This window comes from Camarhynchus parvulus, chromosome 6, assembly GCF_901933205.1.
Source record: "Camarhynchus parvulus chromosome 6, STF_HiC, whole genome shotgun sequence".
NCBI lineage: Eukaryota > Metazoa > Chordata > Aves > Passeriformes > Thraupidae > Camarhynchus > Camarhynchus parvulus.
In genome coordinates, this window is record NC_044576.1 from 32,573,383 (window position 1) to 32,589,669 (window position 16,287).

The following is a 16,287-nucleotide window of genomic DNA, read 5'->3' on the forward strand; positions in this document are numbered from 1 at the left end:
AGTGTTGCAAACTCCATAACTTGAAATAAGTTTCCTTTGGACCATATTTATGGATGGAGAGAGGAGTAAAAGCTGCTGTTAATGAACTAAACATCAAGGATGCAAACACTTGACAGGATGACACTTATTAGGGGCTCTGGCAAATGAGCTGAGGTAGATCCTTTTAAAACTTCTGGCACTGGGGTGTGATGCCACTCAGACACGAGTGAGGTGCCACAAAAAGCAAATAAATGGCCATGTGGCTGCTGTTTGTGATGGAATTGATCTCTCAGACACTAAAACTCTCCCATCCTGAAATTCATTATGAGGCCCCAAAGAGATGCATCTCCAAGGAGCCTCTCATCCTCCTCCAAGTGAAGAAGAAAAGATGATACAGGAAAATCTGTGTTCAAAGGAGCAAGGAGAGTTCTGTTACATCAGTCAGTTTAAAACATTTCCCTCTCACCAAGAGTAAAACTGTTTGGACTGGAGTGAGCTGGAGAGAAATTGGCTAGCAGGCATAAAAATCACATAAGCCTCTGGTGACTGACTTGCATAACAAATCTGTTCCTGAGATTTGCCCAAAGGCTGTGTGAACTCCTAGGATACAATATTTACTTATGAAATATACCTAATGATGGCTTCTTTCAGCTTGCTCTCTGCAGCCAGCTGCATCAATGCACAGCCCCTTTGCTGAGTTAATCCTTCAGAACTGAAATGAGGAGTCAGTGACACAGCCATGGGAGCTGGGGGACAATGGGCTTTGTTCTTCTGACCATGGTCTCTCTCCTCTGCTTCTTCCCCACCTGACCCTGTCCCAAACCTGCTGTCCCAGCAGCTGGACCCCTTCCTCAGCCTTCCCTGCCTGGCAATTGGCATGGCTTGGATGGACACTGCAGTGGTGCAGCCTCTCTCTCCTCATGCTCTAAACAATCCCCTGCCTGGTCCTGGTCACCAGCACCACCAAAATGCCTTTTTTCCCTTGTGGCTACAGAGAAAATTCCCTACTGCAGGGAGTGTCCTACACACCAGACATTCTGCAGGGTCCTGTCTCAATGGAGCTCAGCTGGAAAATGCTCCTTGGTGCAATTTGAGAGTCCAGTGAGTCGGGAAATGACCCAGCACTCACAGAGACCCCGCTCCAGCAGGCACAGCCTGTCTGTGACACCTCTGCCTCTCCTGCCCTGCTCCACTGCAGCTCCTCCTTGGGTCTGGGGAGCTGAGGCTGCTGCTTGTGCCATCCTTCACCTGCACCTGCATCTAACCAAAGCCCTTGGTGATGCACTGAGCTCACATTTCAGCTCTGCTCAATAACAATTTCGTGTAGGTGGCTGAGTGGAGAGTCAGCAGATAAAACCAAACAAAAATCTTCCCCCAGACCTGTCAAGAAGCCAAATATTTTAATCATGCCCATGAACCTTAGACCAGATTTATGCTTAATTCTGTCACCCAGTGTGATTTGGAGTAGCTTTATGTCTCCCCACTTTGCAGGTCATCTTTATTTGATGGGCCCACTGACAGACTGCTTAGTGACAACACTGAAATATGAAAACTCACTGCACTCATGACATTTGACAGCTTTCAAAATTCCTACATTAGAAGCTTAACCAGCTTACTCATTAAATATATTGTACCTATCCATATGATGTGACTGCTGACAGGTTTTATAATTATGTCCACTGAACCACAGCAAAAATATTTTTCAGATATTTAAAATGAAATTTGAGATGTAGTTGAAGCCAGCAGCAAAATGGAAGAACCATAAGGGTAATAATAAAATGGCTTTGGTTGTGTCAGTTTGTTACACACACACATTTTACTTCTGCATTACACTGACTACTTCAGTGGGATTCAAAGTCACAAAGAATTTGGGGAAAACTTTATTAAGTTGTATTTCCAATGTTTTCCACCCACACAGGCTTTTAGAAATACACTTAATTCTTCTAATGTTACATGCAAAGGCTGATGCTCTGGATGTAATATTCCTAAAAATGTAAAATAAATTAATTCCATTGCATAATTATATCTGGAGATGTCACTTATTTGCTTTCCTTAACAATGGACCTGAGGCAAAGCCTGAGTCATACATGCAAGTACAAATCTCCATATGTGACATTCAATAAATGCTGATGGCAGATTTGTATCATTCTATAATTCCTGAACACCTAACCCAGCCTTTTCTACAACCCTTATCCAATATGCAGATGAATTTGTTACAGCATTTCCTCTTCCTGGCTTTTGGCTCATTTAATTTTCTAATTCCCATTAGCTAGATGAATCTCACATGAAGTACATTTCTGCCAACATCACAGCAACTCCAATAATACGTCTGTAAAATAATATGCTGAGAATTTGTTTTGTCTGCATAAGAGACTTTGCTACTAAAATATAGAGGTTCCAAACCTGGTATTAGCAAAGTACCCCAGCTATCGTGTTCTCTTTCATCTTGGGAGGGCAAGAACTTTTCCAGACATCGCTCAGTATTCTCAGGGAGCCTCAAATTCTGTTTCTAACCATACAAGAACCAGAATATACGACCATAATATGAACACATAAACTTTTCTGTGTTGAAAAGGAAGTGAAAAGCAAGTTATGCATGGAGAGTCCAGGAAAAGTAATAACGCTTTAACAAAAAATTTCATCTGCACTCAGCAGACGGCACTGCGGGAAGTCGATGGTGCGGGTTAAGTTTTGCTCAGTGGAGACTCTTGTGGTGGGCAGCAATATGGAAATGCTGCCAAGCAGACACAGAAAACACATCAGTCACCTACCCTGGCAGCTGGAGGATGCTGTGACGGGGCAGTGGCAGCAGCCTCCGTGGCAGGGATGCCCAGCTGGTGGCCACAAGAGCCCGGGGCTGCTCTCAGGTTCTCCGCTCGGTAGATCTTGTGTTCGCTTGTAGCACCTTCCAACGGCTCCAGAATGTAGCTGTTGTTTCCAAACACAATAATTCCCCTGGGACACAGGAGAGCAGAGTGAGACACGTGGTTTTCAGGAGCTTGTCTACACCAGAGTTACACCAAGTTTAATAATGATGGAGTGTGAGAAAGCAAAACACTGATTTACAATGTCACGGGCGAGCAGAGCAGGAAACATCAAAGCTGTACATTTGTCATTGTAGCACACACTATACTTTAAAAGAACCAATGGCTCACAGAAATCTGTCTCCTCAGAAGTGCTGCACTGCAGAGCAAAATGATATTTGTGCTTTATTTGTTTTCCATTCTCCCAGTGATGCATTGCCGACGCCGACGGAGCCGCAGCAAACGAAAGAAAAAGAGAAAGACTTTGGGAAGGAAGGTACAGTGGGAAAACATCCATTCCAGTCTGCAGCTCCATTAGAGCTGCTAAACCAAACCCTGCCAGATCAAAGAGGCCTCGTGGTGTCAGGATGGATTATTAAATATTGCACAGCAGGGCAGCAGAGGGAGGCTCTGACACAGGAAGAGTGCGTTCCTGTTTCGCTCATTTTACTGCCCAAAAGAATAATTTTGACAGCAATGCCACCTGCTCCCTGAGGAACTGACAGATTCGGCAGTGAAAGCTCTCTTGCTGAGCTCTTTAAGCTACAGCCTGTAAGAGGAAAGAAAGAGGGTCCTCGTGCTGGGTCCTGCCCAGATGCCACAGCAAAACAAGGGTGACAAAAGGGTGAATGTGTGACAGGCTGGGAGAGCTGGGGGTGCTCCCCTGGACAGGAGAAGGCTCCAGGGGGACCTCAGAGCCCCTTCCAGTGCCTAAAGGGGCTCCAGGAGAGCTGGAGAGGGACTTGGGACAAGGAATGGAGTGACTTTATTGTCTTAGTGTGTCTTTTTGGAGTTTTAGAAGTGTCTGCCCTTTTTATTTCTGTCTCTGCTGTGATAAAGGTAAAATACAACAACCACTGTGAGACCAGTGTCACTGTACAATTTTCCAGAAAGTTATAAAAAAGAAGGATAGAATAGGAGAAAAATGACCCAAAAGCAGGTTAATGATACTATGAAGACTGATTTAAAAGTAAAATTATAATTATTAGGAAAAAGCTACCTTAGTTATCTTATTATTAGGAAGATATGATGAAGAAACTCCAAATCTTTGGTCTGCTAACAAATTAACTGAAGTATTAATTCCAAGCTGGCTGCACAGTTTTGCTTCAGAGCACCATTAACACCAAGCCAACAGACATTTTCCTGGTGACTGGAACAACTAAATGTCCAAGAGAAAAAAAGCAGCCTGGAAAGCCACGATATCAAAATGTGTCCAGGAGCCTGTTTTACTGCCCTGAACCAAGGCTCAGGGTCTGATAATTCATCTGCAGCTCCCTCAGCACCCTTGGCAGAGCAGGTGAGACTCGTCCAGCCATCCCCCAGCAGCTGGGAGTGATGGATCAGGGCTGGGAGAGCTGGGCTGATTTATGCCAGCAGCTCCAGCCAGGATCCCAACAGCCCTCCTGACATATGGGACACCTCGGGCAGGTCACCCCCTGATTTCAGTAACCTCACAGCTCTGAATCATTGTCACAGCTGCCTCACTCCTTGGAGGATTGAGGAAATGAGGACAAAATATCCGCTTTACTCCAAAAACCAGCAGCCCTGTAATCAGCACAATCAAATAAGGATTGTTGTCTTGGTCTTGTGCAATTAATCATTTAATTTTGGAGGCAGGAGTCCATTAGTCACTGTTTGAAATGGGCCAGCCTGACCAGCTCCCTGTGTTGACAGCTCAGAAACAACAGCAAAGCATGCAGGGGTTTATTTTTAATGCTAAATTTGCCCTTCTTAGAACATTTTCAAAATTAGAAGCTTGAACCATTTTCTTTAATTACTTACACTACAAAGGGAGAGACTTAGTTGTATCCTGAGTAGAGTTCTCTCAATTTGATTTTTAAAAAAAAAATATTTTAAAGTAAGCATCTTGTTTTCAGGAGTTTGTATCCAAATTGTGCCACATCAATGCCACATTCCCAATGTACCCCTCCTGTCTGAAAGAAGTAAAAAACTATTTCTTTAAAGAGAACTAAATAACCATTTCTTTACCCCTCATTTCCTTTAGCTGTTGAGGGTATGGACAAATGATCAGATCCCAGAATGATTAATTTGGGTTTTTCCTGAGCACACCAGTTTGATTTCCATCCCAAGGGATAGCGTGGGTCTTTTAGGACAGTTTCCCTTTGCCTATGGAGCAATCCCAGGAGAAGGAAAATCTGCAGATTTGGCAGAAAGAAAACCAGACTTTTCATTTAAAGCACACTTATCCCTTGAGTGCTGCCTACAGGATATCAGCACTTGGCTTGTGACCATCTATAATAAGATAATGAATATCAAATATGAATTTTCTTGGCCAGCTCTCTGATTTTGACTAATTTTCTTTTCCTACAATTGCATTTTTTCCCCCATCGTGCAGTGCCAAGCACAGCACCTTAAAAATGTAACGAGTCAAGAGTTATGGTTCCTTTCTTTTTTATTTTTTGTGTGTGTGAACAATACCCACCAGTCATTCAGGACTGAGAATTTGAGGCAAATAAAATAAATCTATAGCTACTGCTTCCTTCCACTCTCCTCAGGTGTCTCCAAGAAGCTTCTGTTACTCCTCCAGCATTTCTAAATCTCCCTCTTCAGCAGGATCTCCCACACTCCTGCCAGCCCATGTTCCCAGAAACTTTTCTATTTTTCAGGAGCCATTCATGCCAAACAATGTTGTGTTTTCCACCGTGGCAAATAAAATATCAATGTGGCAAATGGCACATTAAACTACAGATCCCCAATCAAAAATTACACCAAGAACCCCAAGGAGATTTCAGCAAGTCCTTAAAACCAGGCTGTGGGGTTTCTGTCAGATAAAAGGCTACCAGAATTCCCAGGATTATAAATGTTTGAGGGAGAAAAAAGCAATATGAAATATTCAGATTTTAGTGTCAGGTGTTTAATTCTGGGTTTTCCTCAGTCCCAAATCTACAGCTGGTGGGAAGTCAGACAGATTTACAAAAGAGGCAGGCAGGAAAGCCAGGAGACAACCCAACCTACCTGAAATTCTCCCCCGTCTCCTCCATCCCTGGTAGCAGAGAGGGAGGGGAAATATCCATCCCAAGAGCATGTGCAGGCATCAGCTCCCAGGCTCCAGGCCAACTGGAGGCAGCTCCAGTGTGGTCCTGAGCCTGGCTTAAATTTGACTCCAGCCCCGCACAGGGTTTGGTCCCTGCTCATGTCTGGGGTCAGCAGCAGCCCAAGCACCTCCAGATCCCTGCTGAGCCCCTGGAGGTGGGAAACCCACGGGGTTCTGCCTCCTGTGCTCCCTCCTGAGCCCTGGGGACACCTGGGAATGTCTGTGTGAGATGGGAGAGCTCTCCCCGCCTCAAACAGAAACCAAAACTCACATAATTCCACATTGCCAGGAACCTCTCAATCAGGGAAAGGCAATTTAATGGAATAATTCCACTTTTTAAACTGTCGATAAAATCAAATAGAATTTTTTTTCCCCCCTCTTAAAAAGGAAAACCAAAACAAAACCTAAAGCGAGGCCAGTCGTATTTCATAAATCAACAGGCTTTAGGAAATCTCAAAATATAAATGGGATTTTTCTTTTCCAACTTGTCAGCAGAAGCAAAGGTCCTGCCAACATAAACCTTCAACACATACTTGTCTGAGAAATTGTGATGCTGAAGCAAAACTTGGCTGGGACAGCACTATATGAAACTATTATATATTATTCTGCTGCACTATACAGGGGAAATTAAGTAAATTGATAAACCTGAGACCTGTGAGTGCAATTAAACATTTGGTTTTAATGAAGCTCAAAGTTATACTCACTTCTAAACAATAAAATCAAAAGCTCTATTTCCACTGGCAAAGGAATGTAGGTGTCCTGAGTTGGTGAGAAATTAATTAGAGGGCAGTCCTGCTCACACACTGAATATTCACCTAAAGTCTGTCCCTGCCCACAGACACTGCAGGGCTCCTGTGCCACCTGAAAACCTCCAGGTCCCTCGTTCCACAATCATTGTCACAGCTCCCCAAGGACAGGGGCTGATCCCACAGCTCTTCCATGGATTTCCAGGAGTTTTGGGTGAAAAGGTTCCAGAATTGGAGCCCTGTGGCCCTGGAGTGCAGGGCTGCTCAACAGGGGTGATCTGTGCACTCAGAGGGCATTTTTATTTATTTTTATTGTACATTTTATATTCCCAGGGCTCTGCATAACAAATTCCCAGGCAAGTAAGCAGGCAAACAAACAAAAGGGGAAGAAAAATGAGGTGGTGAATGAGGGTTTCACTTTTAGGCTGTTTTAATAAGTTGCAGATGGATGCTATGGGGATAAATGAGCAGGATGATCTATTGGCTGTTTTTCTAATAGAGCTGATATTTAGCTATTTTTCAAATGGTTTGGTCATTCTTTAGCTTTAGGGGACTGGGAAATACAGAGAACAGGAGTCTGGAGGCAGATGTGCTCCTATCTCTGCCCCTGGTCACCTCTTTTTGCAACAAATCCTCACCTCTAAAACAGAGAAAATTTTAGTATCCACAGGAAAAAAAATTATCTATTGATGAAGAGCACAATAAGAAAGACAAACAATCCCATTATCCTACTACACTGCACAGCAGGATTGTATTAAAATAACAAATCTGACCCAAATCAGCCAAGGGCAGCCTCTCCAAGGGGTGGAAGCAGCAGCACAACTGGTTCTGCACCTCACAGGAGTGGTGGAGGTGTTCTCACACAGACACTTCATCACTCACAGAGCCTCCACTCCAGCCAGTGCCTTCCATGGACCTGAAAATGTATTCTCTAAAATGGAATTATGGCCAGAGCCTCCTGCAGCACACACTTCATGCTTTCTCAGTGCAGGACAGGTCTGTCCAGGGTGGATGCAGATCGAGCTGCAGCTCTGATTCCTGGAATTCCAGCAAGGAGTTGCTTGGATGGGGGGAGAAAATGAGATTTAATGCCCAGCATTTGGGCTGCAAGGACCAGGAACTGTGTTGTCAGAGAAAGGGTCACATGTGGGGCTGGGGAAAGAGAAAGGAAAGAAGGAAATTTCACGGAAAGGAAATTTCAAGGAAATTTCAAGGAAATTTCAAGGAAAGGAAATTTCAAGGAAATTTCAAGGAAAGGAAAGGAAATTTCAAGGAAAGGAAAGGAAATTTCAAGGAAAGGAAAGGAAAGGAAAGGAATTAAGGAAAGGAAATTTAAGAAAGGAAAGGAAATTTCAAGGAAAGGAAATTAAGGAAATTTCAAGGAAAGGAAATTTCAAGGAAAGGAAATTTCAAGGAAAGGAAAGGAAATTTCAAGGAAAGGAAAGGAAATTTCAAGGAAAGGAAAGGAAAGGAAATTTCAAGGAAAGGAAAGGAAATTTCAAAGGAAAGGAAAGGAAATTTCAAGGAAGGAAAGGAAAAAAAAAAAATCAAAAAAAAAAAAAAAAAAAAAAAAAAAAAAAAAAAAAAAGAAAAAAAAAAAAAAAAAAAAGAAAAAAAAAAAAAAAAAAAGAAAAAAAGGAAAGGAAAGGAAAGGAGGAAGGAAAGGGAGAAGGGAAGGAAAATGAAGAAGGAAAGGGGTGTTAGCATGGGTACCAATTTAGTGAGCGCATTTTATCACACCTTGCAGTAAACAGAGAGACAGAGAAAGAAGATTCCAACTTGCACATCCCATTAAATTCCAGCAGCAGAGTGGATGGAGAAGGAGCTCAAACAGCTGGGTGGGATCATCCCTCTTCCCTGTCCTGGCAGTGATCCCTGTGCACCTGGGGACCCTGTGCTCAAAGGCTGGACATGATGCTCATCTCAGAGCACAGAGGTGACCCTGAGCCAGGAGCTGCTCCCCTGGAACAGGCAGCCATGAAACAGAAGCCATGAAACCCCAGAAAGTGAATGGTTTTTAATGCTGAGCTCAAAATCCTCCAGGAGCTTCCTGGTCAGATAAATTACAAACCATGCAGGATGTTTATATGAACGAAAAGCTCTGCAGAAAGTATGGAAGGAAAGCTCACATCCAAACCAGTGCTTTTCTCAACAGGGATTTTTCTCCTAACTTAACTTTTGGATGAAATCTCTTCTTCTGTGGGGAAATGCTGCTTGAGGAGTTGTGAGGAATTTACATTTCTTTTTCTCACTGGTTTCCTACTTCCATTCCTTTTTTCAATAGTTGATGTCTGGAGTGTCACATTTAAATCCCTCTTCAGCTGGCTGTGTCTGGGCTGCAGTGAGTTCAGCCAGACCATTTGAAAAATGGAATTGGCAGCCTTGGGTACCATAATTCTGTGATCCCAGTAAAAATGAGCATCAATTCCATCCTGGGGCCTTCTCCCCATCCCTGGACACTGCATCTTTCAGCTGCTGATGAGGCTGGACAAAGACTGAATGCTTTCTGTTTGTGTGACTGGGTTAATCACCTAAAACTGGGTAAAATATCTGAGGATATTCAAGTGCATTTTGGGGTTTCAGAAGAAAAAGGCTTCCTGGGAGATTTCTATCCTTAGGCTCCTGAGGAATTTTTGGGAGCACCTCTCAAGCTCCCCCCATCTAAGAGGTCACTGCAGAGTCCTCTGCCAGCCCCTGGCCCAGGGAGCTTTGTGCCCTTGTCCAGGCTGCAGTTCTGGGTGGATTCAGCACTCACAGGGAAAGTAATCAGGGAAAAATCATTCAAGTCTAAACAGATTTATCACAGAAGATGTGAGCGGTGGCCACAGGCCAAAATTATTTGCTAAAACTTGAAGAGCCTCCAAGCTGGATAAACAGAAGGGTATTTCCTGAGGACAGGAAGGAAATGGCTCAGCTCTGTCATACCTTCACCTTCCCACAAGCTCTGCCAGTCTAACTGGCTTTCTGATCCTCATGGACACCCAGAAATCCTGATTAGCCATTGTTCCCTTTCCGTGCACTCAGCATTTCCTGAGCCCTGTCTGCCATTCAGCTCCTCCTCTCAGAGGAGCCAGCAGGATACAGATTAAGGCATGATTACATTCTCCTCTAACCTGCATTTTAGGCAGCTCTCAGTGCCAATCCCACTATTTCTGCCATTGTGCTCCTACGTGAGGTGAGGAGTTATGTGAGTGTTATGTGAGAGAGGATGGAACAGAGCTGAGGAATGTGAGTTTGAGAGAGCTGAGCCTCCTCTTCTCTCCTCTTCATCTCTCACCCCTCTGCCTGCCTGAGAAACTCAAACCAGGCTAACCTTAGTATTCAGATTTCACACAATTCTTCCTCATCACAGAACAATCACGAAATGTCCAGGAGCTAAAACCACATCTCAACTGCTCAGCCACGTGGAGGGAAGACCTTGGTGGCTGGGGGAGGTCAGGGCAAGGTTCCTCCAGCTCAGCAGCTCCTCCCTGGCCTTGGCCAACAGCAGCAGCTCAGGGTGAGAGATAAGAACACAACAAGCAGCCCCAGCTCTGCGAGCAGCACTGTCAGGGTTATCTCAGGGTTTGACAGCCCTCCCTGAGCTCCCCTTCCCAAATTGTCACCTCCTTTCGGAATCCATTGACACAGTCAGTGATCCACTGACACCCACCTGTGACAGCTCCAGCTTCGTTATGTGAATTAAAAAAGTTCTTTCCTTTGCTCTCAGGTTTCAGCTGATGTCTCCTAATTTTGAGGCTATGAAGAATATTCAGTGATTGTCCCCTCTCCAGTGTGACATTCACCCTCGTTTCATCGTGCTCCTTTTCTCCGTCATCGCCTTTCAAAAGTGCCAAATCCTGGTCTATTTTCTCTCCTTGGATAAAAGCTGCTCCACACCTTTGATCACAGTTTTTGCCCTTCTCTGTACCTTTTCTGGATATATTGCTTCTTCCTCTTCTGAGATGGAGCAGGGGAGGGGGAAACAAGAACTGCATGCAGAACTCAAGATGTGAGCGCTCTGTGGATTTATAGAGTGGTAATGAGGGTTTTTGTTTTATCCTCTATTTCTGTCTCAGTAATTCCTGTGATCCCTTTTGCTTCTCTGACTGCTGCTGAGCATTCAGGCTTCAGAGCACACTGAAATGTGGGACCTATTCTTTATGAGTAGTTTCATGTCTTTTAATGAACTCTGCTGGTCTGGGGGAAAATGCACAGCCCTGACCTATCCACACCTGGAACAATGCCCAGGGTGCCTGTCTGGTGGGAGGGGGAAGATCCTGGTTCTCCAGGATTTCAGAGGGCTGACAGCATGCACTTCCTCTCATTACATTATTACATTATTTTTCAGGCACTTGAACCCCAGCTCCAGCAGCAGCTGTGTGAGGTAGGTAAGAACCATTAAATGGATTTCACAGACGGAGAAACTGAGACAGAGAGATTTGTCTGATTCACTTAGAAACTGTCACAAAGCCAGGAACAGACCCTGAAAACGAGACCTGGCCTCCCTTCCAACAGCTGCTGCAAGTGAAAGGGCTGCTCCAGGGACTGTCCCCACCTGGGGCTCCATGGCCACACAGAGCTTTATGTCTCTGCTCCTGCAGCCTGGAGTCTTTGTCAAGCTGTGGAAAACAAGAATCACTGCTCCAGCAAGCTGGTGGCAAGTACATTATCCTATCCTATCCTATCCTATCCTATCCTATCCTATCCTATCCTATCCTATCCTATCCATCCCATCCCATCTCATTGCATCCTGTCCAATCCTATCCAGATCTATTCTTTCAAGCCAGCAAAGCTGCCAGCAAAGAAAGCCAAGAAGTTCTCCTGGACTGTGCTTTGTGTGCAGCAGCCTGGGACAGTGGAAGGTGTCCCTGCCCATGGTAGAGGTGGAACTGGATGAGCTTCCAGGTCCCTTCAACCCAAATCATTCTGTGCTTCTGTGATCAAGCACTGGCAATATCTGGGAGTTATTCTGTCTGGGAATTGTTGCTGTTGGTTGTTTTTTGGAATCCTAGATGCTGAGAATCTAAACTTTCTGTGCTGAAAGGCACAGACCCACAAAAGAACACTGCAATTGACCTGAGGCTGTGGAGAAGGCTTCAAAACTTGGTAACACTAAGATTACAAGTGTGTGGTTGGTTAGAAGTATATAATATATATAAAAAGTAGAAAACTTAAGAGTTTTGGGTTTTAGAATATAGAAGTAAATGTGAAACAAATAGAGGTTTTAGGGCAGAGGCAGGTTGTTCTTCTTCACCTTCTTCATAACTTTGTGTGGTATTTTGTAACTGGACAGAAGATTCCACATTACAGGCTTCAAGAGATCAGTTATTGAGTTAAAAAAGAAAATAATTCAAGTATCATTTCTTAATTGAATAGTCTAGACTTAGAAGGCCTAATAACAAAATATAGTTGGCCATTTTGTGCCTTACTAATGAAAGGCTACCAAAGTCACAGTTGTGAGGCTGTTTCACTAATAAATAATAAACACCTGAGTCCAAACATGAACTACTGTCTCAAGTGCCTTCAATCCCAACTGCAGGAAAGCCACAGTTGCTGGGCTGTGAAATAGGTTTGGTGGAGTGAATCACCAGGCACAGAACTCTTATCACAAACTGTTCTCACCCATGGATACTCTGTTTATCAATCTGAGCAGTGAAACGGACACAGAAACTGAGATTTCTCCTCATCTGATCTCCTACTAGAACAAAACATGCACTGCAAAGGAAATTTCTGCAGTTTTGTACTGAAAAAGGTGCTGCAGGGAAGGAGCCCAATCCTGTCAGCTTGCACTCTGGGGACTTGTCTGCAACAGTGCCAGGAGAATCTGCTGTCAGCATCTGCTGTCTTGACATGTCTGAACCACCTGAAGCTGGGAAAGGACTCTGGGAGCTCCACAATTGCAAAGAGAGCACTTTGGAGAAGAAAGAAAAGACTTCTGATGTGGAGAAGGGCATTTTCTCTTGAGAGTGATTAATTTCCAGGTAGCTCTGAAACAAGGACATCAATGCAGACCCTGTCCCACAAGGTGCAAATTTTCCCTGAGGAACTTGCAGCATTGTGATCCTTTAACTAAAATACTGAGAGCTCTGCAGTGAATTTTTATAAACAGTTTTAAATTCTGGATATGTTTTACAGTGAGAATGACAGATAAATGCTGACTGTTCGTGCAAGGGGTTTATTAAGCTTTTGGAAGATGCTGGATCCATAGTGAAGCACCCATAAAGCCTCTCTGTGTGGGAATGAGCCAAAGGAATCCCATCCACGACAGAAAATGGGTCATTCCCAGAGGGAGAGGGGTGCAGGGATCAAACTCTGCTCTCTCTGCTGCTGTCTGTCCCAGAGCTCCCTTACAGAAGCCTTGACAATGCCACTATTGCACAAAATGCAAAATAAAGGGGGAAAGATTCCAGATACTCCTGCTATTTGTAGATAAATTAAACCCAGAAAAGGCTGAGACAGCTGGAAATCTGACAGGAAAACTGGGTTTTCCAGGGAGAACCTAGAGCCAATTTACAGTTAATTACAGTGATTTGGAACAGCTCTGTGAGTAAATACCAGTCTCTGATTGTCCAAGTAAGAAAGAGAATTGTTTCCTGAACTGTGTCTGTTGTGAACGTGAAATTTTGTCAGCCCATTCCTTTGTCAAACTGGAAGAGGTTTGATTTTCAGCAATAGGAATCTGCTGCTCTGCTGGTAACAAGCAGCTAAAATCCAAAAGCTGAGCATCCTACCTGCCATAAACACAATTGCTGAGCTCCACAGCCATGCATGCTCTCTACTCTATATCGTAGAATCTCTGAGTCCCTGATTTCTAAAGCCACCTCTCCAGTGCTGAGGCTGCTGGACACAATGAGTGATTCCACAGCTGGCAGAGCAGTGCTGACAGCACTGCTGAAACACTTTTGAGGACAAAGAGGCCTGGAAAGGCACTGGGCACTGCCAGTATGAAAATGTGCCAAGGAATGGGCACAGAGAGGGATGGGCAGCAGGAGAGGAGGGATGGCTCTTGGAAAACCCCCCCAAAATTGTTTTATCTATTCTTTGGTTTTTTTCTCTTCAGAGCAACTAGAGGGAAAATTATTTGCAGGGATTCATCCAACGTTTGAAAAAGAGATGGAATCATGGAATTATTTCTGTTGGAGAAGCTCTCTAAGATCACTGAGTCCAGCAATTCTCAGCACTGCCAAGGCCACCACTGCCCCGTGTCCCCAAGTGCCACATCCACATGGATTTTAAATCCCTCCAAGGATGGGGACTCCAAACTGCCCTGGGCAGCTTGCCAGGCCTGGACAAACCTTTCCATGGAGGAATTTTCCCCAATATCCACCCTGAGGCCATTCCCTCTGCCCTATCCCTGTTCTGGGAGCACAGCCCGAGGGTTCAGAGCAGAGCCACAAGGTCCCCCCTGATCCCCCTTTTCTCCAGCTGAGCCCTTCCCAGCTCCCTCAGCCCCTCTTGGTGCTCCAGCCCCTTCCCCAATGTTGGATCATGCATTAAAAGCCAAACCAAGCACCCAGGAGCTCCAACACTGCTGAAATGTGGGCTCACCTGAGTCCTGAGCAGGTGCTGAGGCTGACGGAGGAGCCGGGGAACCCCTGGACGTGGCCATGGTAAAAGCAGTGACCCTGTGCAGGAGGAGAAAACATTTCACTGGTCACAAATCCTCTTTGCTCCTGGCTTTCCAGCCCTTTTATTTCAAGGTGATTATCACTTTCAGGCCACAGCATTCAGAATCTCACTGACAGCACCTTTCCTGTCCCACCAAATATTCTCTGTGCTTAACTGGCCAAGCAGTCCTAAAAGGAAACCTTGGGTGCTCCTAAAGCCCAAAAAGTTATAGGAGGTTTTTTGTTTGGTCTTGTGTTCCTATTTTGTGAAGGATCAATAATGTTAGATTTGTATGACTGACCCCCTTTTTCTGTGATATGTATTGAAAGCTACAATAACTGAACATTTGATAATATTTTCTATTATTTTAATGTTTTTATATGATTTATATTATTTTAATATTTTATAAAACAATCAGATTAACAAATCAGCTGCTGCATTTTACTCCTTTCTATATAGACTCCTATTTTTATTTAAGGGCATTTAAATCTGTGTATCCCTATAGGAGGGAGGTATGTGAAAAGAGAAGTAGAACAAAGCCAATCTCAACCCTAAAACTTGAGAAAAAAAAATCACAAAGCAAATGAGAAGAAAGGGAAACAGGTTGGAAAGGAAATTTTTTTATTGAAATACCCAACCAAGTAGCTGCATGTTATTAAAAACAACCAAGAATAAAGGGGGGGCTTCTATTTTGAGAGACAACAGTCCAATTTCATTTTGTGCCTAGGTTATTATATTTCTTTAATAATCCACTGCTTGCAAAAGGCACCCACAACAGAGGGTTTCCAAGCTCATGCACATATCTGTCTGGAATCAAGGCTGATTTTCTTGTTGACTAAAGGTTATATTGCATTCTCAATACCACCTGGAAACGGAGAACTCTGCTGTGCAAGGTTCCCATCTGATTAGTGCAGAGGGAAGTTATCAGTGCTGCAGCACTCCAGTCATCTCCCTGTGCCTCTCATGGCTTGGTTCATTATTGCATTAATTAACCTTTCCAGGCTGGGGCACGGTTTTCACTCACAGCAGATTTCTAAAAAGCACCTTGATTTTGGTGAAGAAAGCCACAGTCTGGGCAAGATGCAATGATTCAAACAGGAATTTTCTGTAAATAAGTTTATGCCAGGAAAAATGTTTGTTTGATTTCCAGCACAAGCAAGTGAACACAGAGCAGCCAGCTCTGACTTTGTAAACACAAGTCTCAGTGGCTTTTGTCAGTGGGAGAAATGACAGAAACAGGGTGAGAGTGTTTTGGGTATTTTTATCATCAATCCTCATAAAGAGTCAGGAACACATTAGCAAAGATAAAGCCACAATAGAAGGGAGTCACAGATTGAACTTTTTGGGGTGATCACTTCAGTCACAATTGCTATGGATGTCAAACTTTCAGTGTGGGTGCACTATTTCACTTTATTTCAGTGTTATCAGTTCCATGCATCCATGACAGAAGAAAAATCAATGCTCCTCCCACTCAAGCACTGAATCTCCTATATGCTAAAAGCAAAAATAAAATAGGTTTATTCTCACTGCTTAAAGCAAGCATGAGGTGAACTTCAGAGCTGCTGAGAAAGAAATCTTTGGGTTTGAGCATCACCAGAGCTGAGCCCAGTGGCATGGGGAGGGGAGCCAATATCTCACCCCACACAGCTGCTGCTGTGGTCCAGCTGCCTTTATCTAAGAGTGAATTATGGCAAAGGATTTCTTTCCCTCTCCACATACAACTTGTCATTTTATTAACTCTCAGCTCCTGGTTGTGGCCCATTTCACAATTTCTCTGAGATCCAGCAAAGTGATGCCAAAGTTCAATATCGAAAATGTAAACTTATCAGAGCATGGCCTGCAACAGGACTGGGAGAAAATTGATTTCTAGCTCAGTAATTCCACTGAATTGCAG

The 16,287-nt window shown here is 44.0% G+C and overlaps 1 protein-coding gene across 1 annotated transcript in view; it reads right to left on the reverse strand.

Annotated features, from left to right (window-relative positions):
* The window catches only part of ADAM12 (ADAM metallopeptidase domain 12), a 183,130-nt gene that overhangs the window by 62,235 nt on the left and 104,608 nt on the right, over positions 1-16,287 (reverse strand). Inside the window, 2 exon segments of the mRNA XM_030950913.1 lie at positions 2,751-2,934; positions 14,334-14,410. Coding sequence (XP_030806773.1) covers positions 2,751-2,934; positions 14,334-14,410 — 261 coding nt within the window.